Below are 12,369 nucleotides of genomic sequence, written 5' to 3'. Positions count from 1 at the left end.
AGGGAAAGAAGTAAGATTCATGGATCCAGCAAAGGTATAATGGCCAAGGCTGGTCAAGAAAATTGTAAAAACTCTGACAAAGTAAGGCTACGAAGAGCTTACATTCACTTCCTACATCCTTGTAGGATGAGTACATCCTCCGTGTACTCCAGCTGTCTGTTGTTTTATTTGTCCCTGCTTCACACCCTTTTATTATACACCATGCCTGCAAGACCTACCTGCTCCTCTATGTAGGAGGTGTCAGCATGACCAACTTGCAAATTGTGAGCTGTGGATCAGTTTGCATCTGGAACAGCACATTGTGGCTGCAGGTGGGAGTTCTACCCTGTGCATGCAAACAAGGTAAGAGTCCCTGGAAGTGAAGGGCCTAATGCAGCTATAAAAGGTTCAAGGTCATTGTCAGAAAAAATTTGGAAGTTGATTAATTTTTCCAAGCAAATTCTTTTAGACATGGTTGAGGTCCTGAAATCTTATCGCTGTAAGAAATCTCTCTGCTCTATAAAGTACAAAGTCATGTCCTAACCTGAAACACCAGAATGCCTGTGTTGGCAACAGCCAGGTTGATTTTTGTCCCTTCCCTGTCTTTGGCTGGATGCAAGCGTATTCCATACATCTCCAGCCGACGAGCAATCTCTAAAAGCTGGAAGTCAGACTCTGCTGGTGTCTGTCCCCTGGAGAAAGAAAACAGAGAAGATGCACAAATTCTTCACACCTTTTAACAGAGATGAACAGGTCCTTCAGAGAACAAAGAAACATTTCGTCAAAGAGACTGAAACCTGTCAGAGGTATAATATCTGTATGGTTTTTCTATGTCCTCAGATTCGTATCTGCTAGAACAACAACTTTATCTTAGTCTAAACCAGTAACACAGAATCCACAGATTTTAGAGTCTATTAAAAATTTTAATCGCTCCAATTCTGAGACACCTGATACAGCTAGATTTTGAACCATTAACTTTAACAGAATTCACTGCCACTCTTTGTATTTTCCCTTGGAAAAACATGCTATATTCCTTAAAAAAAAAAAAAAAAAAAAATCAAACAGAAGTGTGTAAGGATGTTGTTCATTGTAAAAGTGAACGCAATACCAAAATGAAGTAAAACAGAAGATGTGAAAACATTAACTTAAATGTTGGGAACCCATAAGTACTAAAGTAATGACAAAACTATGCAGAAGTTTTAATTATTACTGCTACAGAAGTCCCTACCATTCATATCTAATTCAATGTGGCTCAAAATTAAATTGTTCAAGTTTTGAAGTGTTCTCAACAGAAAAAAAATACCTTTCTATGCCTTATTTGTAATTCTTTTAACCATCTTCTTATTACTACTCTTTTCTCCAAGCCTTAGGATACCAATTTGCATCATCATCTTGAATCCTACTTCCCCAAAGCTCTAGTTCTGCAAGCTCTTTGTGCTTTTCCCAAAACTATCACTAAACCCCTTCTTCACCCATCTCTAAATACAGCATGGAAAGGTGAAAAAGCAACATTCAATGTCCTTGAAATCAAAAGACTGCTGTCAGAAGTGCCTGATTGATCAGTCATCATTTGCAATCATAACTGCATGCACAAAATCAGCAGTGAAGCATTTTGTATGAAATAGACTGTAAAATAATGGCATGCATGAAGAAATATCAAAATCAGTTCCTCTTTAAACATCTTGTTACAATCGCAGGAGAAAGGCAGGAGTAACCTTCAGGAAATTCACTGAATATTATCTGAGAAGTAACCTTTGAGAAACTCAAGAGTTCCCAATCTCTTTTGTACTTATGATCTAGCACATATTTACAGTTAGTTACTCTAAAGGAAAAGGCAGCCAATAACAAGAACAGAAAAGTCTTACATGTGACTACGGTGAAATTCCATGATTTTGTCTTCTAGTGCTTCTTGCTGAGGTATATACTTGTTCTTCGCTAAGTGTTCACGATCTACGGTTTCATCAAAATCTCCAATCTCAGCTATGGAGAATTTTAAGAAAAGTTTATTAAAACATCGCATTAAATCTGAAATTTTGGGGCCATCCAAAAGGTGCAGACAGCTGGGAAGAGAGCAGAGAAGCAAGCATAGTTTCTTGCAAGCTGTGTCATGGTTTTATGATTCAGATTCCCACTACATTATCTTCCACACCGTCCTTCTTCCTCCCTTCTCCTCTGTGTTAGTATCTGATTTGTGGTAAGTGGTGGGATTCCTCCCATCCACCACAACCAAGTTAGCAGCTATTGGATGTCAACTGAACAAATGAAGCCATCACAGTGCTCCCTTGACATGAGTGTGGGATAAGGGGGAGAAGGTGACAGGGAGGACAGCGCTAATTCAGCAGCTCTCATCCATCTCTCACACACATGGTGGTGCTCAGGTGCCTTTCCCTGGAGCAGTCAAGCACACTCCCCAGGACAATGTCCCACACCATAATCTTCTGGGGGAAATCTGAAGAGAGATGGTTTTGTTTGCTTGTTTGAATGCAGGCATGTATTCCACCTTGTGAGGTTGTGAAACATTTGTCTTCCTCTAATTTTGCAGCAGTTTGAGACACATTTTGTCTCCCTCCTCCTCAAAGTCGCTCCCATCTGCTGCAGTTATTCAATACCGTGTGTGCAACAGTATGTCACACCCACCTTCCATTTTGCAGCCCATTCAGTGAGATTTCCCTTTTTTTTCTTCCGGGGGCGGGGGGGGGGGACGGAGGGGAATGGATAAGCTATGTGTGGGTGCCAGATTACTATCTTGTTGCCTGCTCTTCTTGGAATGACTCTGAAAATCTTGCTGTCAGCTTTTTCATTGAACAGCATAGCAGCCTCTACCTGCAAGTCTGCTGGAATAGGTTGCAGCAACAATGCTACAATGAAGGTTGCTACCTTAATCATGTCAGTGAAATTAAAATGCAGTGCCCTCAAGTTAAATCCAGGTTATAGTCAGACATGTTGTTGCACAGTTGACCTAGAATGTCACAGACCCAAGCTCATATCCTTGCCTCATCCACACCTCAGTTCTGCTCATGTAAATGATCCCTTAATCCAGTTCTGTCCAAAATAAGCTGGTTTAGAAAAAAAGAAGGGTTTCAGATGATGTTTAAAACACTGCAGGTGATTTCTGACAAAAGTTTGCCTGAGATCAGATGTACCTGCAAATGCGGAGGGGGAGCAATAACCTTGCGTAGGGAAGATGAAGACCAAAGCATCTATGAATGACAAAGCAGTAACCTTTCAACCCAAACTGCCTACAGCCATACCATGACTTTTTATACTTCGGAGGTCAAAGGTGGAAAAGAGTTGATAACTGAGGCAGTCTGATTTCCACCCCTTCCCTCATCCCGTCTGCTCTGAATCATTCCTTAGGACAGCAGAAATACTACAGAATCTTTCAGAATTCTTCTTTGTAACATGTCCCTTTTGTCTCCATCTCAGAAACAGCTCCCTCACTCGTTTTCTTTGCCCCAGCGTCACAAATCTTTAGGGTCTGTTTTTAAACCTAATTCAAATGAAAGGCAAGTTTCTCTCCTTTAATAAAGCTATAAGCCCACCTAGGTTTGCAATACATCAAATAAAACACAGGCCTTGATTCTTTAAAGTGCAATTAGTACCCTTGTACGTCCTTGTACACAAATGGACTCGAACCACCTTCTGTAGGGCTTTCTTCAGGGCCAAGAGTACAGAAGACTCTTATTTCACCTCTACATGATTTCTATACTGTTGTCTGCATTTGTCAACTGCAAATTCATTATCAAAATTGTCCTCCTGGCTTTCAAGTTAATTCTGAATTTGTTCTCTCTGATCTCATACTCAACAGCTTTTCCTTGTCTTCTTAGCCCTCCTTTTTTACCTTAAATGACTTTCTAGTAGCACTCCCTCTAGAATGAGAGGGAGTTATATTTTGAATATTGTCAGCCTCACATCTAACTCTTCTTTAAAAATCTTCTCATGTATTTTAGCCAAAGATTGATTTCCACTGATGCTCCCTTTTCTTTTGCAAGTGCATTACACCACACTGTATTCTGTTTGCATTAGCACTTCTGATATGTCCAATGCTTTGTATTTCTGCTCTTTTCTTTGAATCAGTCCATCTTCTTACTTCACACACTCACTTTACTGCATCATTTGCCGTATTGAAGTGTCCTCTCACTTCTAACACTTTCTACAATGCTTTTAAGATATTTTTAAATAGAATGTTTCAAATACAAATTTAACTTTGTAATATAAATGCTAATTTAACAGGAACCTATTTGCTATAATATTATTATTTCACATAAATAACAGTCTATAACATTGACATAAGCTTGTATACATAATATAAGGACCTCCTGGAATCAGATATCCCCCATAGAAACCGCTCGTGGGTACAGCATCAGTAAGACATACAATACCTAACCTCCTGCATTCTCAGTCTTTCCACTTTGATATCATTAGTCTTATCAGCTGTCTAGTTTTGTTTTTGTTGCAGACAAATATGTAATATTTTTTTAGCTACTGAATAGTAAGCCAGAGGGAAAATAAATACAGAAGACTGTGGGTAAGACACAGCTATAGACTCTTACCAGAGAAAATTTTCACAGGAAAATTTTCACGAGATAAGATGGATAAATAAATGAACAGACACAAACTGCTAGCAGAGGTTTCTAGTACACGCTGTTACACAAAAGAAGGAGAGGGGAAAAATTGTAACACCAAAAAAAAGGTCCAGCTTGCAGTCAGGAGATGGTGAGGGGAAGCAGCACTGCAGGTGCACCATGAGGCACAACATCCCCCTGCCCAAAATGGCAGTTCAGATTCTGTGAATACTGTCTCACTTCTGCCTGATGAATCTCTCACCTCTCTCATTCTGACACAATGGAAAAACTCAATTTTTTAGTACAGAAGTATCTTACCTTACTCTCCCCATACGGAGAGCACTACTTTATTCCTAAAATAGCAGTTCAGAATCACTCTGCACCTCAAGCTCACAGGTGAAGGGGACAAAGAACTAGAAAGATTCATCTAAAAAATACATCATGATCATTTCCAGCAACTGAAGAAATCCAACAGTATAATGCATCTCAGCAGCATAAGAGCAGTGGTGGTGATTTGCCATTTTTGCACACTTTGAAATGAATGCTTCTTGCTGGCCTGTATAGGTGTGTCAGGGGGAATGGCGAGGTATATAATGGAGGAATTTTGAAAAAACACTGAATTAAATTTGACTTTGACTGTGGGGAGAAGGGAAAGGGACAGCTTGTAAAGGTGAAGACACCCTGTATTCCTGACAGAAAACTTCCTGAAGATATCCTCTTATGTTGCTGCTTTAGCAAAACAAGTTAGCAGTTGCACTCTGAGTAGTTCAGACATCAGAGGTGTAGACAGTTCAGTGAAGAACTTGATAAGAGATGAGTAAGACATGAAATAGGATCTAAGTAGAAATCATAAGGAAAATAATGCATATAAAGTGTAAGAGCTCAAGAGAGAATGATCGTGAAGCAATACCTCAAATGGAGAGAGACACATGCATTAGGGTGTCCTCTCACCAACATCCTTCTTCGGTGCACAGACACAGTAGGAAGACTAACCCTCCTAGAATGCAGTGTAACAAATGATGCTCAATTTCGCCCAAACAATAACACTTTTTTTCCTGAGATGAAAGGAAGCTAGAACTAGCTTAACTGAGGAAAGAACTACAGCTGGCATGCTGGACACGGTAATGGGAAAAACTAAAAGACACAGAAAGCTCACTAGCCAAGGATTTTTTTATTAACTTTTTTTCCAAGTCTGTGGTGCAAAAATACTCAGTTTTAAAATGGTATGAAGAATACAGAATTTCACAGAGGTTGTTGTACAGCTTCTTATTGCTACTCAGTCACACTGGGCAATGATGACCATGGCAAAGACAACCATGCACACCATACCTGCCTTTCCAACAGCAACTGATTTGAAACTGCCCTAACACTCAAGCAGACTATAAAAAAGGATCATGAGATTTATCTGTTCATCACTAGAGAGCTTCTGAATGTCTTTGTTGACTGCAGTTTCCATGTAACAGCATTTCAGTGGAAAAATGCAATACTCAATTGCAGAATGACCATTCAAAACAATGGCCTATTACGACTATTATACATGCTACTAAGTGGTTTTTCCTAATGTTATTCTCAAGATGAGTATCTATGAAGTCTTGAAATGGAAAACATACGCTGCCTTTCAAGCGATCTGGAAGCTAAAAGAGCCTTTGAAGTGATGAACAAAGTTAACATATGACTCTACTGAACAGTCTTATTGTGCATACTTTGCAATTAAAAAAAAAAAAAAGCTTAAAATCTGTTGTTGTTCATTTCTTCCCTATCAGTCTCCTCTTAGGACTGTGATTTAGTCTGGCATTCTAAGCATGTTTATTTACTACATTCTCTAGACAGCGTCCAGATCTCCAGGAATTTGAATGCTCTGCTGACATGATACAAAGTCTAATAAAACAGGAATTCAGAAGAACCTGTTTGCCACTGTATGCAAAGTTTGCTTTTTAAATGATCCTAGGCAGACTATCAAATGCAGTGCTTTAAAAATGCAAAACCAGTGTCCAGAAGCTCTTCTTTATTTGAAAGAGTAAATTATGTGTATTTGAATGCCATTATACATAAACAGAATTAATTTTACATACAGCTTAAAACTGTCCCTACAGCAGCTACTAACAGGTACCCAGTAAAGCATGTCCAACCAGTCATCCTGTTTATCCTCCTGGAAAGAAGGAAAAAGGGAACTTACACTGTACTATGTGTGAGATTAAGAGGGCAGTGCTGGTATCATTACAGGTTAGCCTTCCCTGTGCCAGGTCCTGCTTCACTTGCAATGCAAATAGGTACCTGCAAAACAAAAGTGAGCAGTTAGACAAAGCGGGAGGGAAATATTGAAGATATTTCAACTCAAGTTTTGATTACATGTTCCTTTCACTTTTTGGAATCTACAGAAGTGATCTGAATTTCCTAAGTTTAGAGGCTAAATAAAACATAACAGATACTGTATTACAGCCATTAGAGTCTTTACATGGTGGCTACTTTGCAGAACCAAGATAGCTCTCTTGGTCTCTATTCCTCCCTCCCTTGGAACAAGAGCAATGAGATCTGGAAGCGATATGACAGTGGAAGCAAATGCGACAGCTATTAAGAGCTCAGCAACCGCACAGCAAGCAGCACTAGATAATGGAGCTGCTTGTAACTATGAAGAAATGCCAGATAAACCAGTGATTTAGAGTTATCAGTTAGTTCTTGTAGAACACAAGAACTCTAAACTTCCACCTTGGCACTCACCTGGAAACGAGGAGCAAGATCTTGATTGAACAACACTAGCTAGCTCTGATGCTTTTGTGGCCCCATTACCTGCACCACCTATGTACCAGCCATTTTTAACATATTCACTTCCAAATCATCTCAGCCACATAGGGCAACTCTACATAGAAAGTTAAGTGCAGAGACATCACAGGTCCGCAACATTATTTCAACATTTAAATTTCTTCTAGCTTCAACAGGAATTGAAATTGCTTATTTCTACTCAGCACCAAATTCTTCCCTAGAAATAAACGACCTAGCAGTAAGCATTTCTCCTGTGGTTGGTACGAAACCTGAACTGGTTAGACACCTTACAAGCCTTCCAAAGACTGCAGTTTCTCTGGAGAACTCATACTAGGATCTCAATGGTTTTTAGTTAAGACTAGATTTTAATAGGTTCAGTGAAAAGCTTTCATTTGAACAGTGAGTTTCTGAATGAGATGTAGGTAAATTAAATGAAAAGGGACATCTGATTTGAAGAGTATGAAAACATACACAGTAGATGAAATAACACAGCAGCTCTAAATAATCTTTTGAAACCTGCAGACCTCTGCCTACCCATACAAAATTCACCCTAGTAGAAGATGACAGCACAGAAGTGTTATATTCTCTTCTTCTTCACGTGATGAAGCTGTTGCCTGCAGATATGCTTTCACATCCTACACGCTGCTGTGTTCCCTAGCATACACATTTAAAATCTAACCAAAAAAGTCATTAGGATTCAGAGACACATCTCCAGGTGCAGAAAGAGATGACCAAAAATCAATTTACAGCTCACATACTAAGCAACTGATATGCAGAATATCTATTCAGAAACAGAAATGTTTCATTAGTAACATCATGTTGTGAGTTTTCATTCATCCCTTTATTATTTTTACTCAGTCTTTCAAGTAAATATTCCTTCTTCCTACCCCATTTTTCTACATTTTTCTCTCCCGGCCAACAGGAGATATCAATAATTTCTCTTCTTCTATTCCATTGCTCTATTACCAAAATGAAACAAGACAGAGATAAATACAGAACACCACAAAGGTGGACTTGTTCTTTACAAAGCAGGTCGTAAGGACACAAAAGCTGTTTTAAAAGAGGACTTCATCTTGTGGGAAGACTGAAGAAAAAAACTAGTAGTGAAAATACTGAATCAGAATGGAAAAATGTAATTAAAAATAGTAATATAGTAGATCAGAAAGTGTTGAAAATTCCTGTGAAGAAATACTGCAACAAAACCATGTTTCTGACCATAAAGGAAGGACTTCGTGATGAGCAAGAACCTTAGTAAGTCTCTCATATACCTATTTACTCACAAAGAAATATGACTCTTCATGCCAATGCAGCGTGAAATTCAGAGCCTAAATGAAGTTTTTGAAATGCACTCAAAATACACACACCTTTAAGGCACTTTTTCTGCATATGTGTATCTTTCCATACCTTCCTCTTACTTTTCATTTTATTTCCTCTCATTTCCATTTCTCCATCTCTGAAGTCACACTTCCACCCATGCAAACCTTTGTCCTTTGCATTGGCTGTATGAATATGGTCCCCCAGCTGCTGCAACTTGGCAATTCATGCAGAACAACCCTCTCCCAAATGTGGACACAGAGTCGCATGTGTCCCTCAGCCGAGAACGCCCCAGGGCACCAACACATGTCTTAGTCAGGTCCCTTCCAACACCACTGCCAAAGGGGCTTGAAGAAGTCTTGCAGAACGGCCTTCTCTTGGGGTGAGCAAAGCTCTCCCAGGGCCCCAAGCCCCGTTCGCAGAACGTCTCAGCACAGACTGCAACAGAATCTTAGGGCCTATTTTTTCAGGTGCATTAGCAGTTGGGGAAAATAACATCAAGTTAATACTAAGAGGCAGCCATCGATCCTCACCCAATCAATCAAGATCAAATTCCTTGTTCTCCTCTCTGTCCACCAAATTTAATTAAAAAAAAATTAAAAAAATCATGCAGTTACTAACCTTGTCAATTCCTCCTGCAGCTGAGCGTGGTCAGGTGGGAAGAATTTTACCACAAATTTTACAACAACGTGCTTCGGTCCTAGGGAAAGTGTCAAAGGAAGTTGGTGAACATCAGTAACATGCTGGCCAAATTTTATTATGCAGAATGATGTACAGAGAATGATTCATGGAACCTGCAATGCATACATACATGCTAACCTCCCGTCCTTTGTTAGTACTTAGTTATTTAGAAATTGCACAATAAAATTTACACACAATAAAAAAGAACAGTAACTTGGTGGAGGGATACTCTGCCAAAACAGAGTCTGTTTTTAGTAATTACATCAGTTGATCCAATAAAATACATTATGTGTGTCTATTTTCCTTGCCTCGAACAGGATGGAGCTAAAATACACTCTACTTTTCAAGTCCACTAGCAAATTACTATTTCTGTTTTAACAACAGCACATTTCTTCGGATCATTACAAGTATGACCAGTGACAAAAGGAGCAATGCATCTCTCTCTCGTGGCAGGAAGAGGTGCCAGAGCATACGCTCAAACTAATATGACCAGAAGGGCACCTAGGGAAACTTAAACTCAATGGCAGAGATCAATAAATTAAGAACTTTGCTGATATTTAACAGAGAAACATAATCACCAAAACCTTTCCTGCTCACTTCTACTCTTCCCAGAGCTGATGGCTATTTACAAATTCTTTTTGGCTCCTGCCACTGACCAGACCTTTCCCTGATGCCCCTAATCCAGCTGTTTTGTCCTCTTGGTCTCAGACAGTTCCAAGTTCTGCAGCAAGGTCCCCGACAGCTGTAACATATTTGCTAGCTCCTTCTCAGACATAACGTAGTCCTGTTCTGTTTCTGTTATGCCAATTACTGTTACCTTCCAGCAATGTGTGCTTCCTTTAATCCTTCTTTTACTGCATGCTTTTTTTCCCTCTACAAAGCTGTTTCCTCCATTGCCACCACTGCTTCTTCTAATGACTGCCTAAAGTGCTGTCTCCTACTGGGTCAGCCCCTTCATATGTTCATGTGACATAATTTCACAGCACGCACAGTATCTCTTTTAAGGACAGGCCAGAAATAAAAAACCAATCCAAACAAAATTCAGTGAAGAAAGCTGAGAAGATAAAGCTCCCAACTGATAGAGTCCTCATTTATTCAAGTACTCTCAGGCTGACAAAATAAATGATAGCAAGGAAGTACTTACTTCTAATCTGTTTCATAACAGGCTTCAAAAGATCAAGCCACACCTGAAAACAAAAGAAGGTGGTGTTATCATTTCTGAACAAACTACTGCTCACAAAGGAGCATTTTTCATTTCATTACATAGATTAGCAGTTACTTATATAATTTTTTTCCACTGCAGTCATCATGCTCTCCTTAATTATATGTAGTGTGTTTTCTCCCCAAAACTCTGGAAGATGCTCAGGAAATAGCACTGTTAACGGGCTGTCACCACAGCACAGCTTTTGAAGCAGTACAGATTCAGAGAGCTGGGAAACAGTGAGGAAATCTCCTCAGTTGTCTCAGATACAAACAATCACAGCACATTCGGTCAGCAACCATTCATTTTGTGGAAAGAGCTACCAAAATAAGGAGTTCAGAAAATGTCCCAGGCTGTCATTGTGGTCCTCTACCTGAATTCATCTCCAGAAAGGCATCCTTAAGAGGCTGGTGCTTGCTTTTGAGCTGGGAGCGCTGGGCAAATGGAGCAATGAGAAGAAGGCTTTGGGGATGCAGCAGAAGTCTCATCATGAGGCCTGGGCATAAATGTGGAGCTCCCCGACTTGGCTCCAGTGAGATAAAGGAGCCTCACCACCACCAACAGGGGGGAGAGCGTCCTTGCAGGTCAAGGGCGTGAGGCAGACAGCGCCAAACGGAGGCAGCTGGAAGCTTACTTCACAGCTGTGTAACATTTTCTATTTTCTATAGACCTGGGAAGTTCAGGCATAAGCTTTCTTAATTGGGGCGGTGTAGCTTCTGCATACAGTTTACTTTCATCTGTTTTTTAACAACCCATTTTTCAGGACGATGTGTGGGTCTTTCCTTCAGCTTTCAAAAGAGAAGCAATGTGTGGAAAAAACAGTCTTCAGTGCCTATAACCCCCATTCTGCAGTCTCACTCTGAAGGGCCTGGGCAAAATTTTATAGAAAGCCAAGAGACAATCATGCAGAAGATAAAAGCCAAATAACTTGCAAGGCCTGGAGATGTGCAACAGCTCACAGTCCTCAGCCAGTGACTAACTACGCCCCAGATTTGTATTTTGTTATCTCACTAAATTGCACGGAGCCTCCCTTGGAGACACCTGGAATTTGTGGAGGAACATCCTACAACCATCACAAAGGTTACAGCCATTCAAAAACAAATTAACCGAGTCTTCCTCTGGAAAAAGAATATGTACTGAAATGAATATACCTTTGACCTTTAATAATTTTAGATTATGCAAAGACTGAAACATACTCAAAATACCTATTTTAGAAAATCACCTGAGAAGCCAGGCAGGAGCAGGCCTGTATTGCTGCTATAACTGCTCCAATGCTGTTTGCTATTTCCATCATTACCAATATGAGCGCTTCCAGTTAGCAAAGACCTCACATTCCTGCCCTTTCACATTCACTAACGTTTCTCAATGGAATTCTTTTCATGTTTCTCAGCCTATGAAAGTCTTTTTCACTTCTGATGGGAGTGAAAACCTTTTTTTTTTTTTGGGGGGGGGGGAGGGGGCAGAGGAGAGGGCTAAAGAAACTTGGTTATCCAAGAATAGGAACACAGTGTTTATCACACGTTGAACTGGTTCTGACACTTTTTGGCATTTCAGTAAAACTGTTTTGTTTCAGAAAGTTGGCATGTACATAATCTGTATTGAAGGTCAGGGACTTTGCCAAGTTTGGGGGCGGGGGGGGGAAGTAATCTCGAATATGAAACAAGCCAGTTTACAAGAATATGGAAGTAGTGTATTTGACTTGACACACAAAAAAACTCCTCTCTCTCTCCCCAGAGGGAGTTTATAATACAGCACGAGCACACAAGTGCATCATTCCTTTCTCCACTTTCTCAATCACTCTACAAGCAAGTTACAACATACTTGACCAGAGTGCTGGATACTAGAAATGCATGTATCGGACACGTGTAG

General features: G+C 40.0%; 1 protein-coding gene across 1 annotated transcript in view; it reads right to left on the bottom strand.

Annotated features, from left to right (window-relative positions):
* Positions 1 to 12,369, bottom strand: part of LOC104620449 (FERM, RhoGEF and pleckstrin domain-containing protein 1) — a gene marked incomplete at its 5' end in the record, with an annotated part of 41,556 nt that overhangs the window by 26,342 nt on the left and 2,845 nt on the right. The window contains 5 exons of the mRNA XM_010286673.1: positions 524 to 671; positions 1,845 to 1,959; positions 6,721 to 6,818; positions 9,240 to 9,318; positions 10,444 to 10,486. Of these exons, the coding sequence (XP_010284975.1) occupies positions 524 to 671; positions 1,845 to 1,959; positions 6,721 to 6,818; positions 9,240 to 9,318; positions 10,444 to 10,486 (483 nt within the window). The remainder of the gene's footprint in view (positions 1 to 523; positions 672 to 1,844; positions 1,960 to 6,720; positions 6,819 to 9,239; positions 9,319 to 10,443; positions 10,487 to 12,369) is intronic.

Source organism: Phaethon lepturus, unplaced genomic scaffold, assembly GCF_000687285.1.
Source record: "Phaethon lepturus isolate BGI_N335 unplaced genomic scaffold, ASM68728v1 scaffold1495, whole genome shotgun sequence".
NCBI classification, from domain to species: Eukaryota; Metazoa; Chordata; class Aves; order Phaethontiformes; family Phaethontidae; genus Phaethon; species Phaethon lepturus.
This window is presented reverse-complemented; position numbering and strand designations above follow the sequence as displayed.